We start from the raw sequence: 23,615 nt of genomic DNA, 5'->3' as shown, positions 1-23,615 counted from the left end.
GGTGGTGAGGGTAAGGCGCGACGGCAGGGGAAATCGTATCGAGCGCGTTATTGGTAGATCAGTCGAACCTTGCGTCCCGCACCGCGCCCTCATTCCGCTTGCTCCCAAAAGTACGCTTGCGTACAGTGGAAAGTCTATCGTTATTAATCGTTAAGTTATTTGTTATAATTGCTTGTGGACTTTGTTGCCATTGCTATTTGTTGAGTATTTGTTGATTTTTTATAAAACATACACTATGCCGTGACAACCTGGTGTAGTACTTAAAAGAAAGGGTAGAAAATTTGTGTACGACGTATATTGCTTCATTATAAAACAGGGGAAGAATGATATGGAAAAATTAAAACAGACTTCGGAAGCAACAAAAACATCAGTGAGTACTGTTAGGTGCATTATTAACGAAGCTAAAGGCTCTGGCTTGCTCGCCGTGTTTCGGACTCCGAGTAAGAAAAGATCAGGGAAGAAGAAAGTTACCGGAATGGATATTTCCGTTCAATCAGTAATAAAAAGATGTAATCATAATAACTACATAACAAGCAGCGAAACTCCGTACCGTAGAAAGGCTTCGAAAAATTTAAAGAAGATATAAATTTGAATGGCTCGGAATGAAGTTTATGACGAATTATGAAAGAGCTCGGCTTCAGATGGAGAAAAAAAAACAGATAATAATCGGAAGCTGGTAATTGAAAAAAGTCATATTCGATTACTACGAATCGAATATTTTAAAAAAAATTATTTATAATGAAGCAATATATTGCTTCATTATAAAACAGGGGAAGAATGATACGTCTTAGACACTTTTCTACCCTTTCTTTTGAATACTACACCAGTTTGTCGCGGCATAGTGTATTTTTTATAAAAAATCAACAAACACTCAACAAATAGCAATGGCAACAAAGTCAACAAGCAATTATAACAAATAACTTAACGATTAATAACGATAGACTTTTCACTGTACGCAAGCGTACTTTTGGGAGCAAGCGGAACGAGGGCGCGGTGCGGGACGCAAGGTTCGACTGATCTACCAATAACGCGCTCGATACGATTTCCCCTGCCGTCGCGCCTCACCCTCACCACCAAAGTGATCTAAAATTCGGTTCTGCGCAGTCAAGGTCATTTGCTCACGAAGTTTGCCGGTTACTATACTATTAGGTGCATTATTAACGAAGCTAAAGGCTCTGGCTTGCTCGCCGTGTTTCGGACTCCGGGTAAGAAAAGATCAGGGAAGAAGAAAGTTACCGGAATGGATAGTTTCGTTCAATCTGTAATAAAAAGATGTAATCATAATAACTACATAACAAGCAGCGAAACTCCGTACCGTAGAAAGGCTTCGAAAAATTTAAAGAAGATATAAATTTTAATGGCTCGGAATGAAGCTTACGACGAATTATGAAAGAGCTAGGCTTCAGATGGAAAAAAAGAACAGAAAATAATCGGAAGCTGGTAAATGAAAAAAGTAACATTCGATTACTACGAATCGAATATCTTCAAAAAATAATTAATTATAGACAAAAAAGAATACCGAGTTGTAAACTACGCCGATGAGCCCTATGTCGACTCATCACGATGATAGCGACTCGGGTGATGAAAACAGTGATGATGATGATGGTCAAGATTATGATAACGAAAAAAAAATTACAAATACCAGCTTCGCTTTAACTGAACCAAGACCTGGCAACAGCTCTAGTTTTGACTTAATAGAAGGAATATCTATTTTACCCCAAGATTAAATTATTACAATTATTAACCTATATGTTTTGTTGATGTTCTAATAAATATATAAATAAATACATATGTTGATTTTAATAATTTAATAGCATTATGACGCAGAGTAAGTAATGTTTTTGCACGTGAGTGTACCATGCGCAAACTTACCCCCACTACGTCAACAAATGCTCAAGAAGTTTGCCGGTTATTATACTATTATGTCATCATGATCAGCTTATCAAAATTGAGTTCCCATGGATTAATCTAATCGTCATCGACTTTTGTTAATCGATCTCAGAGTTTTCTCATAAGCCTTTTAATCTATGGAGCCAAAGATTCGAGTTGACTCATGTAATCGATTCTTTTTGCTAAGATCAAAACCCAAGTCACTGATTCTGGTTTTGATTAACCAATTTAATGTGATTCATTTTCATACTCTCGGTAAACTAAGTACTCTTCTTCATCTTTTTTTAAGTATAGGATTGGCCTCTTAAAATGCCGTTACTGCCGAATTAAAAAAACTGCTAATTAAATATACATTCTCATAAATGAAAATTACGCATAATGAAATAAAGCGAAATGAGATGAACTTGATTTATTTGAGATTGTAAGCAGTTGGGCTGAAATTAAATGAAACAATATGAAATGGAGGAAGTAAAGATTCAATAAAATGATAGCTGTTTACTTAGACTTCAGTGGATATTTTGGAAGAGCTCTAGAAGCCACGTCCCGCGGCTTCGTTTTATTTACCCATATTTATGAACTGGTGGCTTATTAATAATATACCATCTACAGTGGTTTAATATTACAGGTTTGAACCTGAATAATTTAACTAACAAAATAAAACAATTCACACAACTTCACTCTTCGTCTTCGGGCTCCCGCCAAAAAGATAACAGATAATACACCTAACACTGACTCTCGTGGTCAGAGAATTATGATCAGCCTGCCGTTGTCTAGTGGTGACAATGACATTTTTGTTGATTCTTAGGGTTGTACTGCAAAACAAAAATATTTGCTTGTTGCTTTTTGAATCGATTTTAGACAAAAATAATCAAGGTAAAGATGGTAATCAAGGTAAAATAATATGTATTTAAAAAGAGGACCAGACCACGAATTTTAGAAATTAATTAGATTAGGAATTAGTTGTGAAACTAACTAAATGATATAGTGATATATCATTTTTGTCACGAGCTTTCACATACAATCTAAACCGAAATGTTTCCGAAGTTCAACATATTTCTGATCAAACTTGGTTTTAGCTTTTCCTCAACGTTCATCTACAGACAGTTTCAGTCTACAGACATCCACTGGTGGATATATTCCTCCTCCACGATGATCTTCATATGTTTCCTGCTGTATACAATAATTCGATGGTCTATCTTATAGGAAATTTACACTGCCTTCGAATGTGTGATCGCCACTCGAGAAACTTTTAAACCCCAGTGGACAAACTTACTCTTCGTCAATCTTTATAATTCGTTCGTTACTATTCATTACCATAATTCTCACGAGAATTTAACAATATATTTGATTTGATTGATCAAAAATTTTATACCACAAGCATTTACATTTTTTTGTATTTAATCGATTTCTTGAGATGTTGGTCGGAAAAACACAAAATAGGTCACGGAACGTCATCGAAAATCGAAATGTCGGCGAACCAAGAACTGTTTGTCAACATCGTATTGATTTTTTCTTTCTTTTCTAAAATATCAAACCAATAAATCATCTATTAAAAAAAAATTTATATCCGTCGTCATTGCATAAAGTACAAAGCAAGTTTATACGTTCAAATCAATCCATTACACATTAAAACGCATCGTTTGCGTTAAAACAACGAAAATGTGAACATTCTAACATTTTGCACCGTATATATGTAAAACTAATTTCTATAATAATATTACTTCTGTGGGACTGTATCTATTGTGAATTTAATAAGTGCGTTTAGTGCGTCGTTAGTTTATTTTTAATGAAAACATCAAAACCGCTTTCCGCGAACGCCTTATGACATGATGAAAAAATCAATAAATTCAGCAGGGTCGCGGTTGCTAGGATTTGATTAACGCTATGCAGTAAAAAACCGCCCGATAGACTACACAAATATTCGATAATGCCAGTGCAAATATAAAAAACAGCAAAAAAAACACAGAGAGTATAATGGGGCAAAAAGTTATACCCATACTAAAATGTATAGTTTTATTTCTGTTTATTTTCACCGCGAAAGTTTTGACGTCGAACAAGCATGATTCCCAGGAGGTTAGAAACAGCTTTCATCTATTGAAAGCACAGAATTATATAAGGACATTTACGAAATATCACCATAGAAGAAATATACACAAGAATAATGATATAAATAACTTCTGGCTGATGCAAGACCGCCATACATACATGGGGAAAAGAGACCTAGAAAATTTAGACTATAAAGATATTGAAACAGTGATTAATGAGCCACTCAGTGAAATTATTTCTAGTGGGAGATGGTTTGGAAAGAAAGATAAAATAAGAAAGAGAAGTGTAACAAAACCGAACGAATTTGGAAGATTGAATGATATGAATTCGAATGAATTGGTTTCGGGCAATATACCAGTTTTGAGTCAGTTTGCAGCTGACTCTGTCAGTAAACACACCAGTTCTATAGATCATAAAATTTCAAGCCAGTCAAAGGAAGTTATAATAAAAAATGAAATACCTAGTTACATTAAGAATACGAATGTGAAAAATGCTATCGTTGTTACCGATCCACCAACCACAATGGGACCTACAATATCATGTATATACAAAATGCAGAATGTGTTCCACAGTGCTACCCTGTCTTACGATGATGACACGAACGCTCAAACTATGACAGTGAATGATGTTTATAGTGAGTAAAAAAAGGTTTCTATTTTTTAGAATTTTGATATATATTTTTTTAATTTATGTATAATTTAAAGCTTTTTTGTTGTCACAGACAACTAACGTGTTGCTCATGCAAATATTACTATTGTGTTGACTAAGTTATTCTATACAGAAATAAATGAAAGCATCTGGTAGAATGTAACAACAATAGAAAATGAAAAACTAACACTTAAGGCTTCGTCAAACAGAATGCGTAATTAGCGCGCGTCAGAGCGCTACTACGCCTCTCTGTTTGACGGTATGATACCGTAGTAGTACAACACATCTCGGCGTCATAGCGCGGCATTGGTGTAGCGCTCTGACGCGCGCTAATTACGCATTCTGTTTGACGAAGCCTTTATGTTCCAACTAGTGAGGACTGAATAAAATACCATTTCAAATAATGTAGGCTATCATTGATTACAAAAAAAAATAGTTAGTTTGAATGTTTTTATGCTGTATAGTATCCATGCACTCTATAGCTCGGTTACAATATCTCTGGACCTTGCTGGAATGTGAAGCCCCTCGCTGTTTCTCTTTCGTCAGGTCCAGAAATAAGGTAACCGGGTTGTAGTGACCTTTATAGCTACCACTATTTTAGTCCTTGACCACAACCTCTCTGGGCCTCGCTGGAATGTGAAACCCCTCCTGGTTTCCCTTTCGCCAGGTCCAGAGATAATGTAACCGGGTTGTAGTGATCTTTATAACTACCACTATTTTATTGCTCGGTCACTACATCTCTGGACATCACTGGAATGTGAAACCCCTCCCTGTTTCCCTTTCGCCAGGTCTAGAGATAATGTATCCGGGTTTTAGGTTTAAAGGTAAAAGGTAAGGAGTAGTTTACAAATAAGACAGCTCCTTGATATCAGTATAGTCGATATTTCTTGACACAAACGAAACGAAAACATAAATATGATATGATACCTCATAATATTTTATTGTTTCCTCTAATTACATCTACACAGGAGAGAGGCCAATAACAGATATGAAACTTGAAACCGGTGAAACAGTAAGAGTTGAACACTGTACACATACACGAGATGTTTGCTACACATTCTGGCATATGCAGGATCAAGGAAATATTACAATACTTGGACAAGGTCAGTTAAAAATGATAATACAATACAATGAGTGAAAATAATAAAACAGCATATTTAAAACACATATCGTCTTCTTGCATTAAAACTGTATAATCTCAAAACTTACTAATTTTACAGGAGAGTGTTTTAAACGTTTAACATTTGATATTTTTAATATTAATCATCTTAGCAACGTTTATTTTTTATTTTTTACCAGTTACATTATCTGTCTTTTTAAGTAAGATAAAATTATGTATTAATTTTGTTAATAGTAGTCAAAACATAGGTAAACTAAAAAAACAAACTAAAACTAAACTACGGTCTTTTGATAGTATTTATGAGAAAAATACTGGTGAAACCAAGTGATTCCGCATATTAACTTAAATAATTTCTAATATTTTTGGAACTTGTACACTTTTAATATGAGAAGACGATATTTCTGTCTCTACATCTTTGTTGTGCAAGAATACGAGTTACTGAAAACATCATACAATAAAGTCAATTTAAAACTCTCATATTGTGATATCCATAATCTGTAACTGTGAAACAGCAAATGCTACCTGCCCATCTAGAGTAGAACACAAACCGTTTCAATGGTATATGTTCGTAAAGACTTAAATTTTTATTTAGTTCACGATTGGGATTATGTGCAGGTTGCTGGAGATCAGCTGAAACAGCAAGGGGCATTAGCACATGTGACAAGTGCATGCGTGCCCCCAAACGATTGCCGGGTTCTAAATTCTGCTGTTGTACCAAAAGTTATTGCAACAGTGATTTCTGTAAGTTTTATATATTAATTCTTTATTAACTTAAGTCTATTCTAAACATGTAAATATTCTGTGTAAATTTTTATCTGCTAATAATATTTATTTTTAAAGTAGTTAATCTAACATATATTTGTTTGGGCTGCTCTTAAAACCACAGATTCGCGTATGGAAAAACTGACCAAATTTATTTGTATTTAGATTTAGTATTTTTTTTTCCTCTCTAAGCACCTGTCATTTTTGTATACACTTTGACATTGGCGAAATCAATGCCAAAGGCGTTGTTGGAGCCAAATTTTTATAATATTATTATTTACTGGTTTAATATTTACTGGTGGTAGGACCTCTTGTGAGTCCGCGCGGGTAGGTACCACCGCCCTGCCTATTTCTGCCGTGAAGCAGTAATGCGTTTCGGTTTGAAGGGTGGGGCAGCCGTTGTAACTATACTGAGATCTTTAGAACTTATATCTCAAGGTGGGTGGCGCATTTACGTTGTAGATGTCTATGGGCTCCAGTAACCACTTAACACCAGGTGAGCTGTGAGCTCGTCCACCCATCTAAGCAATAAAAAAAAATTAATAATAGTGGGAATGAGTTGCTCGCTCCAGGCATTTCAATATTGTAGTAATTGTTACGTTATAATACTCAGTGTAAAAAATTCATATTTAAAAAAAATGTAATATTAAAAAATAAATAAATAATAATTTTATATGTAAAAAAAAAGATATGCCCGCTGAGTTTCTTGCCAATTCTTCTCAGGACGGAGGCTAGTTCTTGTGAATTTGGCGGTAGTTCTTTTGACGTTCAAGAAGTATGTACTTTCATTTATGTTGAATAAATTTTTAATTTATTTGATTTGATTTGAATAATAAAAGAAAAAGTATAAGTTTTTAATTTTTTACTGCTTTGCTGTTGGGGTCATTCATTATGCATTAATATGTATATTTCTGGTTCAATGAGTGTGCATCTGGTCATTTTCCGCAAATTGGCATCCGTATATTTGCCCAGATGACCATGATCATCTAAAGATATCCCATAAGGTGATCTGAACTGTATTGTTAGTTATTACTCTGATATATGACGATGATGTGTGAACCCTAACAAATATATTTTGTGATTATGATTATCTCTTTATCTCTTATCCTTAATTAGTATTATTTTTTCTACTACCATTTTACTAATAGCTTTTTTATCTTTTGTTAGTATCAATAATACTTCATGTCTACGAGAATAAGATAAGAATTGGTTCAGTTTTTTAATAGTAATTGTGATGCAAATTTGAAATAAAAGTGTTTTTAAAAATTTTAAGTTAACCAAAATGTTCTTTCGATAATCAACTCTATGTATGTGTTTTTATTTAATTACTATTAAAACAAAGTTTACATTACACCTGATACCATTTGACATTTATTTATTTATTTATTTGGGAAACCAACAGCACAATACAAACATATAATATTTTAATATTATATAATATAATATTTAAATTGCTAAAACAATAATCAAATATGTTTCTACAGTCAATATCACATTTTTATCACAGCTAGAAAGTGAACAGAAAAGAGAAATTTAGAATTTTTTAAGTTACAAAAAAACAACGGACAACGGACGCCTTATCCGTTAGGCCACGACGACTTAGTCTATTGCATTTACAGTATCACTCAAAGAGGAGACGGTGACGATATCTGCCGAGTCTACAATGAACACAGCATCTCAGCAGCCGAGCTATTCCAGCCTCGTCGCTTCGTCATCCCTAGCCCTAGTCGCGATACTTGTGATGGCGATAGTCGTTAAGACGTTTTATTGCAAACGCATCAACATCGATAAGGGGGAGCTTAGTGACGGAACTGATGTCGAGAAAGGTTTGTTTTTTTGCTGTTGTATAGTATAGATGCAAGGGATTTCCTTTTCGTGAAAGATAAAGAAAAATATCAGTTGAAATTTTCATACTCCATGAGCCGGCAATGTAATGCATACAAAAGTCAAAGTTCAACGACCTTGCTAATATTGCTTACAAATTATTTTAAAATTGTATTGTAACATCATTGTAGATTGATACCTCAGTTCAGTGGTTACTGAAGCCCATAGATATCCACAAAGTAAATGCGCCACCCACCTTGAAATATAAGTTCTAAGGTCTCATGCCCGTATCTTTAAACGTTTCGTAAAATAGTCCTCCACTCTTAACTCATCCGATGATGCTCGAGAATTCCCTCCAAACTTACTCGAGTTTGGTATTTTTAGTCGATCATTACAATATTCCTCAACTGTCCTCGAGTGAGGTAATAATGATGAAAATTTGATCAAGCTAGCATCAAACCCATAGAGTTCTGTAGTCTATGGTCATTGTTTAATGTCAAAGTCAAGCTGCCGCTGTCTGTTTGACACTAGATGAACTTGTTTGATGTTTTGGTTGCTGAGTTATTCGTAAATATGTGTGCGTGCGGTAAATCTGAAAGTGTATTATTTATTTTCTAACCTATTATTATTTAAGATTTCGGATCCGGCTTTGTATTTTTATTCGCCGCTTTTGTGTGATTTTGGTTGCATCGTGTTGTTGAAGTGCTTTTCCACAACCACCAGTTTATTATTATATAAATAAAACTTATAATCGCATTGACTTTATTTATCAGGTAGTAAGCAAAATATGTCTCTTATGTAGGTAAATAAAATAAAGAGTTTCAAATGTCTAACTTCGAACTATTTACTTTATTAATAAATATTATCAAACTTAAATTATCAAAATACGCGGGAATCATGCACAGATCCAGGCCATTGCACAACAATATCATATATTTCCATTTGCGGTCCACATACTATTTGGACATTGATAGAAAACCAGCCTTGAGGAACGTTCAAGGTACGTCGCGACGTACCTTGACTTGACAGTTCGCTTACTTCATTCCGGTTAGGAAAATTTTCCAAGGACGTTTGAGTGGAGTTTATTTTTACGACTAAGCATACCAAAACGCGCATTGGAGGTTGAGTCGAGTCGAGTTAAGCTCGTGTGAACGACTAAAGATACGGGTGTCAGTATATTTACAACGGCTGCCCCGCCTTTCAAGCCGAAACGCATTACTGTTTCACGGCAGAAAAGGGCAGGGTGGTGGTACCTACCTACTACCCGTGCGAACTCACAAGAGGTCCTACCACCAGTAATGGATGACCGACTTCTCTACAAATGCACTTTAGAGAGACCATTCCAAAGGCAACATGTGCTTAATGCTCTGCTGGAGATATCCATTTACGACACAATGTTTTATTTATATTAATAATATTTATTTTTTTACTAGTTATTAACTTATTGGTAGATCTAAACTTAACCTTAGCTCATTAAAAACTACCCACCCATCTAAGGAATAAATAAAAATTTAGTTTGGTAATATAATAATTTCAAACGTAATTACTGTATGAGCCGGCACGGGTAGGTATCACCATCCTGTATAGTTATAATTTTAAGGATGAGATTCCACCTCAAAGTCTCAAGTTGGTGGGTGGCGGCATTAACGCTGTTTTTTGTTTTGTTTTTTGTTCTACCTATTTTAGTGACCTCGAGGGGTTATAGATTCGCAGAACGAGTAGGTGAGCTCACGGGGCTCAAACCTGACGACGTTGCTAACACGAACTCTAGCAAGGGCCGTGCTTCGCAGAATCTACCACCGGGTCGGAAACGCGACCCACTGAGAAGATCCGGCGAGAAACTCAGTGGGCTGTGTCTGAGAGTTAATTTACTCGCCGAGCCCTTCGTCGTAAGCGACGGGTTCGACGAGAGCGATGACCGGTGCTTAAGGTACCTAAAAGCACCGTTAGTGGATCGGGAGGATCCGAAATGACGTGTTTTGGGCGACGTCGACTGCTTTCCATTCTGTCCACAGGATCGGGAATGTAGTTACCGAAGGCCACGATGAGAGGGTTCTCGTGTCGTGCCGCTTTGTCGAAGTGGTGACAGCCCTAATTAAGTCCTATAAATTCTTTGCAGGTGATATAATGGGCAACTGCCCCGATTCGCTGTCCACGGGACTACTGTGTGTCGACAATCTGACGCTTATCGAACATATAGGTGAGTTTCACATTGTTAAAGATTAATCCCGTTTGGACTTGATAATCCAGAGGCTCTCAAACTTTTTTATTATTACTTAATAAAACAAAGTTATATTGCAAATTAAAAAAGAGAAACAGTAGTAGTTTGTTTTTGTTGGAAATATTTATATTCGATGGATTTTTGTTGTTTTTTGTTGTTTTACTATCGTAATTAATTCCATTTTCCTGAAAAACTTTTGAGAATGAAATTTTGCATTAGTCCATACGCATATTATGCTATCTTCATTCGGACAGCTGTTTAGTTTAGTTTTTACTGGAGGTAGGACCTCTTGTGAGTCCGCGCGAGTAGGTACCACCACCCCGACAATTTCTGCCGTGAAGCAGTAATGCGTTTCGGTTTGAAGGTTGAGGCAGCCATTTTGACTATACTGAGACCGTAGAACTCATATCTCAAGGGTTGGGTAGCGGAATTTACGTTATAGATGTCTATGGGCTCCGGTACACACTTAACACCAGCACAACGCCCGGATCAATTGTTGCAACTGTAACAATTTTATAAAACCATAACAAACAAACAACTCGACCGAATGTAACGTTGTTATGCGCCTGTAGCGTGCAATACTGGGTCGCACTCGGGCGTCATCGGATGCGATCGGAGTTCCCGAACGCGCAGGTGTCCCGTGACGTCATGCGACGAGATTCGCGCGCGTCGATTTAAGTTTACTGTTTTTAGTTTATACTAGCTGACCCGATCGATAAATAAAAGACCAACGGGGGGGGGGGGGAGGGGGTTTACATCAAAGAAAAAACAAAATTGCTATTTTTATTAAAATCCGAGCATTTTCATATTTGTCTACCTTTTAAAACTTCTCTGGACTTCCACACAAATAATTCAAGGCCAAAATTAGGCAAATCGGCTCAGTTCTCGAGTTTTAGCGAGACTAACGAACAGCAATTCATTTTTATATATATAGAGATTATAATATTGTACACATTATAGGAAATTGTGTGTTTGACTTTTTTATATTCGGAGCGAAAATATCCCGAGAAAGCGATAACAAACCACACGCCTATCAAATGGTCAGTTTGTCACCATCGTCACTTAATAAACTCTGTGTTGTTTTTGAAGTGAAAACTTCTTTAGAATCGTTGTGATTTCAAACCGGATGCAACGGAAAAAACGACAGGTAAGAGACACAAATACAAAAATGTGTAGGATGAAGCCAGCAAAGAACGAGACAGAAATATACATACTATTTAATACAGCGCCATCTGTGAGATTTTTTAATACTAACGTGTGTATGAAAGCTCTTGTAGTGAATTTTAATTTAGGATTATACGTGAAATTAAAATATCAATTCACAGAGGGCGCTACCTTACAATTATTTACTAATGACAAAATTTTACATATACTTAAGACGTTTAGGATAATTGTATTTTAATTTTGGAAGGTTTCACTTCTACCACGTGTGAATTGCACACATTTTGTTTTTATGTTTAGGTCAAGGTAAATTCGGTTCAGTGTGGCGCGGTTCATTGGGCTCGACGCCAGTTGCTGTCAAACTGTATTCCAGCTCTAGCGCCTGGCAGAAGGAGACGGCTATATACGCGTTACCTCACCTGTCTCATCCAAATCTACTCAGATATTACGGTGAGTAGTACCCCTTAGGGCTTGTGGCTTTTTATTGCTTTAGAGAGGCAACGGCCCACCGACTAAACAGCCACCAGATAAGAAGACACCATATAAGAAACAATTCAGATATATTTTAAAGCTCCGTGTGGTTGATTTCATTTTCTAATTACAGTCTTCATGAAAAACCCGATTTGTCGGATTGAATATTCAAAGAATCTGTCATCTATAGTGTCTTAAGTTCGCCTGTGTTCAAAATTCGACCTTAATTACAGATATCACAAGGCTTAGATTCTTTTTTTTATTATTATTAAATGTTCTCGTTTGTCTTTAGAACAGTAGACTCACATATTGCTACTATATAGAAATTGAATCATTTGAAAAACTGTGGAGAAAATCATATATTTTTTTGGTGGATTTATTAGATGTATATATTTTTTTTGTATATGTACCCTTCTGTATTAACTTAAGGAGTATTCGATATTATTGTTTAAAATTCAGGCAGCGAAACAAGACCCACTCTGACTGAGGGTGGCGGGAGGGAACATCTAGTCGTTCTAGAGCTTTGTGTGGGAACTTTGAGGGCGAAGCTTCAGGCTCAGACGTTAAGCTGGTTGGAGTTCGCTACTCTGGCTCACGGGATAGCCGCCGCACTGGCACACCTACATACACCAAGTAAGTGTTGTAAGTAAAAACGATTTCGTGTAACAAACACCCTGTATAGTTGTAATAAAGGGTGTTTAAATGCGGCGTTTATAGTTAGTTCCGAAATTATTAATAAAATAGGTTACAAATTATATAAAATTTCAGTAAATCGCGACATGACTTACAGAATATAGTTAAGTTTACCCAATTCAAATAGCTGAAGTTAGCTGAAGTTCTTGATGTTATGATATTTTTTCCAAAAAAAATAATATGATTCTCCTGTAATCTTTTTTATTTTTTTATTGCTTAGATGGGTGGACGAGCTCACAGCCCACCTGATGTTAAGTGGTTACTGGAGCCCATAGACATCCACAAGGTAAATGCGCCACACACCTTGAGATACAAGTTCTAAGGTCTCAAGTATAGTAACGACGGCTGCCCCACCCTTCAAACCGAAACGCATTACTGCTTCACGGCAGAAATAGGCAGGGCGGTGATACCCACCCGCGCGGACTCACAACAGGTCCTACCACAAGTAAAACCAGTGAATCGTCACTCAAATTAAAGTGAAAAACTGCTTAAAGGAGTTCGACCTGATTATAAATAAATAATAATTGTAAAACCTTTAATCGAACCGTATATCAGGCAGTTGATATTGAAAATAAATAATAGTTTAAAAAACTAACAAAATACGCTTTTATAGTATAGGGTGCTTTTCAGGATATTATCAAAATAACCCTTCTACTCATATCTGTCCATAAAATATTTATAACTACTGATGTCATACACCCCACGCTTTTTTTTTTTACAATAAAATCATTTTTTCTTACACTGTTTTTAATTTAAATTTATTAAAATTTATTTTCTATTTTTTAGTTAGATTTTCTATAAAAGCGTATTTTGTTAGTTTTTTAAAGTATTATTTATTTTTCATTTTTTTATTGAATTTCAATTTTTTCAATAATTCCATTTTTTCCATATTTTTTTTTAGTATTGAATTGTCATCGGTCTTTAATAAGTATACCATATAATTTCGAGTTAATCCGACGCTTTGAGGGGGTCAAAATCATGTTCAAAGATTCCGTTATAAACACATACGTCCGAAGCTAATAAAAGCGTATTTAAAAAAAAAACAGATTGGAAGGAATATTCCTGTAGACACGTACGTTTTTTTGCGTATTCAATTGCAAAGGGATCTGTTAACAAAAAACCCAGTTTGGCTATCAGTCGGCTGACACGAACATGCCTAGTTCGCTTCGTGATCCTAATACACCGGGAATCTCACCAGAAACCGAGACTTCGATTGTAGCCCGTTCAGAATTGTCTTTGAAATTTTGGCCCGATCTTTTGGTCCTTAGTCGGGAACAAACCTTGCGTGGTCCATCGCGACGTGAACAGCAACAACGTGCTCATAGCGAGCAACGGCACCGCCAGACTCGCCGACCTGGGTCTGGCCCAAGTCTTGCAGCCCAGGAGAGAGCACACAGCTCCAAACAGGATCACTGAGGTATGTGAGGTGATGCTCAATAAGGGTAGTGATTTACCATAATGTACAGTTCCGACGCGCGACTGGAAGTTATTTCTTTAATTAGTTTTTTTACTGCTTAGTTAGATGGATAAGCTCACGACTCACCTGATGTTAAGTGGTTACTGGAGCCCATAGACATCTACAACGTAAATGCGCCACCCACCTCGAGATATCTTCTAAGGTCTCAGTATAGTTACAACGGCTGCCCCCCCTTCAAACCGAAACGCATTACTCAAATTTTGGCGCGCTTTCTTCGTTCAATAATAATCCTCATATTTAAAAATTTCAAAGTCTATGGTAACATGATATTATGTAAAAAATGAGTAAGTGGGCTAATGTTAAACGGAAAGCTTAAGTTACCCTAATGGACGATATGTGGCAGGCCGGTACCCTTCGATATCTCGCGCCCGAAGCCCTAGAAGGCGCGCTGGACCTCAGCGGAGCCCGGGCGGCCTTGTGCGCCGTCGACGTGTACGCCCTCGGGCTCGTCCTCTGGGAGCTGCTGTGGAGAACCGCCCCGGCCCACAGCGGGCCCACGCCCTGCTACATGCTGCCCTACCAGCATCTGGGGCTGCCGGCCAATCCCACGCTGCATCACATGCAGGTAAATTTTGGGCCTAATCAATCTTTGGGTCTTTGGACAATCGGTATGATAGTTAAACAGACATGTAGACTCTTAACTTGAACAAATTTGAAATTTGAGCTCGAGTTACATATACCTAGTCTAGCCATAAATTCTGTTACAAATGAAAATGATTTTTTTTTGCAATTAAATTATTATAATGTATACCGACATATCAAAGAGAGCACTGACCTGGAAAGTGTCTGGTAAAAGGAAGAGAGGCCGCCCCAGAACAACTTGGCGTCGCTCGGTGGAGCAGGAGCTAGGGGTCTTGGGCATGACGTGGGAGGAGCTAGAACAGACTGCCCAAGACCGATATAAATGGAAAAATTTGATTCGAGCCCTACACCCCAGCAGAGGGTAATAGGAAAGCATGATGATGACGATGATACCGACATATTTATTAAAGTCTCAGCAAAAAATAAAAAAATATTCAATTTGAAATGACCACTTTTGGTTTTTATACCGGCCTTTAATCTTTTTTTCACCCCTTTTTCACAAAAATGTACTTTTGTGACCCCTTGATAAGACACGCCCCAACAAACCATCACTGACGCAGGATAATGACCACTTTGTACCTTTCCGACCACTTGAGCTGCTTCTTTAGAAATGTGAGCGTACACTTTATCATTTTGCTTATTGTAGTGTTCTTCAATCGTGAAAATTTTTTCATCGGTAAAGAGGATATTTCTGTACCTTTCAGCTGCGTATCGCGACAGAAGGCGTTTTGATCGATCCACTGTCTTTAATTGTAAAGATTGATTTAGGGCATGTGAGTCGACTATTATCAAAGCCGGCAATGTGACTTTTGGACAATTATTGGTAAATCAGAAAAACGAATTATTGACTTTGTAGTCCATTGGCAGTCACAAAACTCTTCTGAACGACATCTTAGATAAATAACAGGTTAAGTATTAACCTTTATTTAATGCAGGTTTTGAACCGTATTCTTTGAAGGAGACGATTATATTCAAATCAATCTGTATTGACATATCAATAACATTTTTTTGTCCAAATGCACAGATTGCCACCTTTGATAATAGACGACTCATGTCCTGTATATCAACGATAAGCACCGAGCTTCAGGTCTTGTTTTATAACACGCGACAGAGTCCTAGCGCTAATTTTCATTTCTCGCGATAAGATTTTTTGCTTCTTATTGGGGCTTCGACCAATTCTGGCTTTAACAGCATTAGCAGCCTTTGTAGTTCTAGCGGCACGCGGTCGACCCGATCTTTTCTGATCTTCGACAGACGAAGTGTTGTTGTATCTGTTGATAGTACGATATACGAACATACGGCTGATAGATACCAAGCTTTTGAAGTGTCTTGAATATGACCTACGGCTTCATACCCACTTTGTGCAAGGCGATCACTGCAATCCTATTTTCTTTAACACCCCATTCGATATTGTAAATTGATAAAGAACACGAAAAAATATGTGAAATGGCGCAAAGTCGAAAGAAGTTTTAAAAATAATATACATGTTCCAAATTCAAAATAATTAAAAAGTTGAAAAAAAGAAAAGTTTTTATGAAACAGTATTTATGGCCAGACTAGTTATATATATATATATGTAAGTAGAACATATGGGTACTTCGCGGCAGAAATAGATGTAATACCCATCCACACGGGCTTTCAATGTTTCCAGTAAAAGATGTAATTGGGGACGAGTGGGGGGATTCGGGGTAGTCAATATAATGAGCCTGGGAGGAAACATCACTGCTGATAGGTTTGAGAATGTTGTAGCCTTGGTGTTGGAATGATTCCGTTGATATCAACATCAGGGCTACCACGTGCGAATAATATGCCGTTATATAGGAAACTCATAACACCATAAATATCTGTGTAGTGTAGCGGGCGTGCAATAATTCGTTGACCCGGATAATATACTCGTGTGTGTGGTAGGCATGCAACAGTCCGTTTACCCGGTTATAACAGTCGTTTGAGTGGCGAGCGTGTAACAGTTTGTTGACCTGGGTAGTACAGTCGTGTGTGTGTGTGTAGGGGGCGTGCAACAGTTCGTTGATCCGGGTATAACAGTGGTGTGTGTGTGGAGAGTGTGCAACAGCCCGATAATCCGATTATAACAGTCGTTCGTGTGGCGATCGAGCAACAGTTCGTTGACTAGGGTAGTTCAGTCGCGTGCGTGTGTGTGTGTGTGTGTGCTGGTAGGCGTGCAACAGTTCGTTGACCCGGTTATAACAGTCGTTGATGTGGCGAGCGTGCAACAGTTCGTTGACTAGGGTAGTTCAGTCGCGTGCGTGTGTGTGTGTGTGTGCTGGTAGGCGTGCAACAGTTCGTTGACCCGGTTATAACAGTCGTTGATGTGGCGAGCGTGCAACAGTTCGTTGACTAGGGTAGTTCAGTCGCGCGTGTGTGTGTTTGTGTGTGTATGTGGTGGTGGGCGTGCAACAGTTCGTTGACCCGGTTATAACAGTCGTTGATGTGGCGAGCGTGCAATAGTTCGTTGACCCGGGTAGTAAGATGTTTGTGTGGCGAGCATGCAATAGTTCGTTGACCCGCTCATAGCAGTCGTTCGTGTGGCAGGCGTGCAACAGTCGTTGACCCGGGTATAACAGTGGTGAGTGTGGAGAGCGTGGTTCGTGTGGCGATCGCGCAACAGTTCGTTGACTAGGGTAGTTCAGTCGCGTGCGTGTGTGTGTGAGTGGCGGGCGTGCAACAGTTCGTTGACCCAGGTAGTACAGATGTTTGTGTTGCGAGCGTGCAACAGTTCTTTGACCCGAGTAGTACAGATGTATGTGTGGCGGGCATGCAACAGTTCGCTGACCCGGGTAGTACAGATGTATGTGTGGCGGGCATGCAACAGTTCGCTGACCCGGGTAGTACAGATGTATGTGTGGCGGGCGTGAAACAGCTCGTTGATCCGGGTTGTACAGATGTATGCGTGGCGAGCGTACAATAGTTCGTTGACCCGACTAGTACAGCCGTGTGTGTCGCACGCAGACGCTGGTGTCCCGCAAGAAGGCCCGGCCTCCGGTGCCGCGCGGGCCGGGGCTCGCGCAGTGCACGGCCGCCGACACGTGCGACGAGTGCTGCGACCACGATGCGGAGGCCAGGTCAGACACACCTCACACTGTCTTCTATTCATATCGGCAGAGATTTCAAAGTTTAACGTAAGGCATAACCTTAAAGAACCCTCTCAGCAAGATCGACAAAAAAAATCCAAGCTTAATTAAATCTGGCCACTTCCAGTCATTTAATTCCCTTATCGCACACGTTCCCGTTTATAAACATCAATAGAAAATATTCAAGTTTAAATTAAATCTAACCACTTCCAGTCATTTAATTTCCTTATCGCAGACATTTCCATTTATCAACATAGATAGAAAATTTTCAAGTTTTAATTAAATCTGGCCACTTCCAGTAATTTAATTCCCTTTTTGCAGACGTTTCCATTTATCAACAATAACAGTAAATTTCCAAGTTTTAATGAAATCTAACCACTTCCAGTCATTTAATTCCCTTGTCGCAGACGTTTCCATTTATCAAAATCAACAGAAAATTTTCAAGTGTTAATTAAATCTAACCACTTCCAGTCATTTAATTCTCTTGTAGCACACATTCCCGTTTATCAACATCAACAGAAAATTTCCAAGTTTTTATAAAATCTGGCCACTTCCAGTCATTTAATTCCCTTTGTCGCACGCATTCACAAAGATAATACATAATACGTCAAATTAGATACCTCAATAACATTTCACCGGCTACCTATATGGCTATATACTATACGAGTATATCGATACACGTAATAGTACCGATATCAGGGAAGACCCTATTATCCACCCGTATAAGTAATTCTAGAATTATTTTTCAATATAATTTTGTTAACAACAGTACACCATATCACAAGTGACGTATCTTTTTCAGATATATTTTTTTTCTAAATAAAAAAGCTTATCTAGAAGAGATCTCTTTTAGCGATAAGTACCGCCTATTATACCCTGTTGACTGTTTTTCAATTATGTGTCTTTTGATTTGCAATAAAGTATACGCCATCTCTTTCTCTTTCACTGTCACAATAAATGTCCGTGTTCTTTATTAGAAATCGAACATGAACCATTGCCAGTTAAAAAAAAGCCACAAAAGCTCGTAGAGATCTCGAAAATTCGAAATCTCAATTAGAACAAGTGGCCCACTCTTTAAACCGGAGCGTGTCACTGCTTCGCGGTAGAAGCAATCAGGATTATGGTGCCTACCCGTGTAAGCTCCTACCAAGCCCTACCACCGGTGATTGGTAATCGCCTCAATCACTTACACTTCTACTGGTGGTAGGACCTCTTGTGAGTCCGCACGGGTAGGTACCACCACCCCGCCTATTTCTGCCGTCAAGCAGTAATGTGTTTCGGTTTGAAGAGCCGGGCAGCCGTTGTAACTATACACCTTAGAACTTATATCTCAAGGTGGGTGGCGCATTTACGTTGTAGATGTCTATGGGCCCCAGTAACCACTTAACACCAGGTGGGCTGTGAGCTCGTCCACACATCTAAGCAATAAAAAAAAAACGCTGCAGAGATCTCGAACGATTATTATGATTCGTCCTTTTTAGGTTGACCGCGGTGTGCGTTGAGGAACGCATGGCCGAACTGAAGCAGATACTGCAAGCCCAGGGACCTCTGATACACGATAACAACTTGCATCCGAATTCGGGTAGATAATAATAATAATAATAAAACTACATTACATCTTCACAACATTACAACTAGGGAAATTGCTATAAAAAAAAAGTATATATCAAGGTGACTCCTTGAGCCCCCTGTGGTTCTGCCTCGCACTTAACCCAATATCTCAATTGCTGCGTGATTGTGGGGCCGGATATCGCCTTAAACATAATAATGATGAGACACGCATCTCTTCTTCTTCTCTGTCGTTTCCTCATTGCTGAGGGTCGTGACCACCTTGGTCCAGTTTTTGCACCAGCTTCCTCCAATGTTGCCTGCATTCGGCCTGCTTAATGGCGCCCGGGACGCTGGTGTTTGTGGCCTCCTTGATAATGTCCGTCCACCTGGTTGGCAATCTTCCTCGACTTCTCTTTCCTTCCACGTGACCTACAACTACTAATTTTTCCAAGTTCTCGGGATTTTGTCGGGTCACGTGTCCATGTAGTAAAAGACAGTGGTTCAGTGCTAAGTCACCAGGTAAAGTAAGTTCACCAGAAAGGGCGATCTGTAAAAATGTAGTACGTACGTTTGTGTGTTTGTGTGTGTGTGAATGTGTATGTATAGAATCGACACAACGTGCAACCAAGTACCTTCTGCATATCGAGGAGTGAAGGGCCATTTGGTTTAAGCGAATTTTTTGCAACACTAATTTTCGGCATAACTATAATAGTTAGACATATGCTGTCGCGACACTTTTTGTAAATAATAATGTGTTCTACAAAGTCGTAGTACATTATTTTATTCTATCATTAATAGTTTTCGCAGGGCACGCGATGTAAAGAATATTTTAGGTAATTTTTTTACACCTTGGGTTACATTATTGGAGTTTTAGAAAGGATACAATTTTTTTTTTTTTTTTTTCTAAAACGGTTATAGCCTATGTCACTCGGGAATAATGTAGCTTCCAAACAGTGAACGAATTTTTCCAATCGGCTCAGTAGTTTCGGAGCCTATTCAATACAAACAAACAAACAAATCTTTCCTCTTTATAATATTAGTGTAGAAGTATAGAGGAAGACCATACATCGACAGCGTAACTAGGGACTCCCGACTGATTAGTAACGCACAGACAATCATCGATATCGATATCTTAACTGAAATTAAATTAAAAATATCGAATCGATTGAGAAACATTCGCTGATTCCGAATATGTATATAACTCGATATGACCCTAGAAGACGTTTAAACCAAATAGTAATTCACCCTATACAGCGAACGTGCTTGTATGTTTGTTTGTGTGTGAACAGAGACGAGCCCGCCCTCGCCAGCCGATCAGGACAAGAACTCCAACTGCACGGCGTTACGTCACGGTTGTGACGTCACGACCCCGCTGCTCTACCCGCACCCGCACATGGGCCGCAACGCGTGCATCGAACGCAACACGCACACGAGCACGCAGCAATACGTGACGCTCATACACAAGAGCCTGAAGGACATATCCGACCCGAGCGACGCCATCCGACTCGAGAACATAGACGACAATTGCTTGTCTGTGGCCAGGGGCTCGCCCAGGGTTGCCGTACCGGAAAATTCGGGGCCGAACGTGACCAGGTCACACCAGCGCCCGCTAGATTACGTTCAGAACGACGTGAGCCACCACGACGTCGACCGGGGACCGAAGCAAACCAATTTACTGCAGGAGACAAGAACCGAGAAAACCGGATGGGGCATCAGGAAGTTCTTCGAGAAGTTCAACAAGAACAAAATGGATACGGAAGTGAAGCTCGCACCGGAAGGCCAGAGAACGAGGATATCCGTAGTTAACGACAAGAACAACTACAACAGACCCAGCAACTTGGTCCTGAGCCAAGACCCGAATCTTATATACGAAGCGCCCTGCCTCTCGCCGCCAAATCGAACCCTGTCCCCTAACATGATGGCGGACGCGACCTTCAAGGAGATACCCTCGCACAACGACAGTCATATTTACGCGGTCATCGTGCCGAAAGTCCAACCGGACGTAAGCGGTATCAAGAGCAAGAACGGTAGCAGTTCGGAGAGTTTGAAACAGTCCGTAGGCACATCCGCCTCATCCCAGAGCGTTTACAGGAACAACTCTGAATCCGGGGATTGGACGCTCAAGAATCGACTGAGCCGCGACAACAAGCCCGGCTCTAACAGCTCATCCAGGGCCAGTATCAATTTGGAGTTGCAGTTCATAGAGGGTGCGAACCCTGCGGCCAGTCCCTTCGAGTTGAACTCGGATTGTTCTGGAAGTGAAGACGAGCAGCTGCTGCTTTTGTCCGAGAACGGGGGCTCGAGGATCACGATGCAGACGGTCAGCAAAGACCCCAAGTACCAGGTGAGCGACTCGTGCGTCCATAGACCAGCGTTAGCCAATTTTTATTACTTCGATGGGAGGACGAGCTCACAGCCCACCTGATGCTACTGGAGCCCATAGACATCTACAACGTAAATGCGCCACCCACCTTGAGATATAAGTTCTAAGGTTTCAGTATAGTTACAGCGACTGCCCTACCCTTCAAACCGAAACGCATTACTGCTTCACGGCGGTGGTATCCACCCGCGCGGTCTCACAAGAGGTCCTACCACCATTAATTACGAAATTTATAATTTTGCGGACTTCATTTTTATTACTCGATGTTATTCCTTCATCGTTGAAGTCGATCGTGAACATTTGTTCAGTACGTAATTCGTTAGAAAAATTGGTACCCGTCTGCGGGATTCGAACACCGGTGCATCGCTCAACACGAATGTACCGGACGTCTTATCCCTTAGGCCACGACGACTTCAATAGGTCCTCGATGTTTCGGGAGGCAACTCTACCCCTTTTTATTCCTCGATGGGTCGCGCCGACGCCATGCTAAAAATCAATCATTATCTAGTAAAGATGGAAAAAATAATAATAATGCCTTTGTAAAACATACTTAACAGACTTATATGAACTAATTTACTAAAATTTCAAAGAACAGAGACGATGGAGACTTCTTTGTCACAACATTTTTTTTTAAATATATAGATCACTTGTTCTTTTCGGAACATGACTTAACAGTTAATTTAATTAATATAGTTAAATAATTAAATTAATTTTGTTTTCTAAAATTAACGCTCTTAATATTCCGGTCTTAAGAGGGGCATAATCGCCAGTGTGATTGAGTGTTCGACCTCAAGCCTCAAGGCGGGCGACGAAGTCTCACGTCCGCCATCACGTTTCCAGAACGACGTGCTGAAGGAGAGCCAAAAGAAAACGGTGACCTTCAACAAGAACCACAACCGCTACTCGAACTTCGACAACGAGGTCAGCGACCCCAACGATAAAGAGAATGTAGCGAATGGCTACAGCGGAGACAACCCCGCCTACCTGCCCGCCCCCCCCAACGCCGCCGCCCCCGCGCCCCGCAAGCCCACCGTGCGCCGCCAGCGCTCGCTCGAGCAGGTTTCTTAGCTTTTAATACTTAGCTGGGTGGACTCACATGCCACCTGGTGGTCAATGGTTACCGGAGCCTATCTATAACGTAAATACCGCCACCCACCTAGAGATATAAGTTCTAAGGTCTCAGTATAGTTACAACGACTGCCCCGTCCTTCAAACCGAAACGCATCACTGCTTCACGGCAGAAATAGGTAGAGTGGTGGTACCTACCCGTGCGGACTTACAAGAGGTCCTACCACCGGTAAAGAGGCGCCCCACCACACATACAACTTTCGTCTGCCCTAGACACGTCCTTACGGATCCATCAGATCCAATAACCGTTGCATTAGACGCCTTCAACTCTAACACTAGGAGCAGGTTTAGGGACCCCGGTAACCGTACTCGTCGAACTCGAGAAAGAAGTCGACGTGCAACCTAACCCATGCATCAGCCCGCTGAGTTTTTCGCCGGATCTTCTCAGCGGGTCGCGATTTCGATCCGGTGGTAGATTCATTCGCGAAGCTATTGCTCTTGAGTTGTTAGGTCTCCTTTGGAGGTGCTCGGGCAGCTGTTATGAAGTCCCACCCCTCCTGGCTGAGCCTTTGCTCGTCGACCTGTCCTGGTGGAACTGGAAAGGCCTCCGGGCCACCAGTAATCTTTCAATC

The 23,615-nt window shown here is 39.6% G+C and overlaps 1 protein-coding gene across 2 annotated transcripts in view; it reads left to right on the top strand.

Moving 5' to 3' along the window:
* The first annotated feature begins 2,958 nt into the window (after positions 1–2,958).
* LOC101744534 (probable serine/threonine-protein kinase DDB_G0278901) overlaps positions 2,959–23,615 on the top strand; it is a 32,555-nt gene continuing 11,898 nt past the window's right edge. Inside the window, exons 1-13 of one of the 2 annotated variants that reach the window (XM_038015155.2) lie at positions 2,959–4,570; positions 5,553–5,687; positions 6,320–6,445; positions 8,086–8,292; positions 10,410–10,490; positions 11,973–12,122; positions 12,603–12,785; positions 14,105–14,253; positions 14,657–14,878; positions 17,863–17,975; positions 19,466–19,566; positions 20,825–21,879; positions 22,756–22,974. In XM_038015155.2, coding sequence (XP_037871083.1) covers positions 3,865–4,570; positions 5,553–5,687; positions 6,320–6,445; positions 8,086–8,292; positions 10,410–10,490; positions 11,973–12,122; positions 12,603–12,785; positions 14,105–14,253; positions 14,657–14,878; positions 17,863–17,975; positions 19,466–19,566; positions 20,825–21,879; positions 22,756–22,974 — 3,447 coding nt within the window. In that variant the 5' untranslated portion in view covers positions 2,959–3,864. The remainder of the gene's footprint in view (positions 4,571–5,552; positions 5,688–6,319; positions 6,446–8,085; positions 8,293–10,409; positions 10,491–11,972; positions 12,123–12,602; positions 12,786–14,104; positions 14,254–14,656; positions 14,879–17,862; positions 17,976–19,465; positions 19,567–20,824; positions 21,880–22,755; positions 22,975–23,615) is intronic. The other variant, XM_038015163.2, reaches the window with a different exon arrangement.

Source organism: Bombyx mori, chromosome 2 (assembly GCF_030269925.1).
Source record: "Bombyx mori chromosome 2, ASM3026992v2".
Taxonomy (NCBI): domain Eukaryota; kingdom Metazoa; phylum Arthropoda; class Insecta; order Lepidoptera; family Bombycidae; genus Bombyx; species Bombyx mori.
This window is presented reverse-complemented; position numbering and strand designations above follow the sequence as displayed.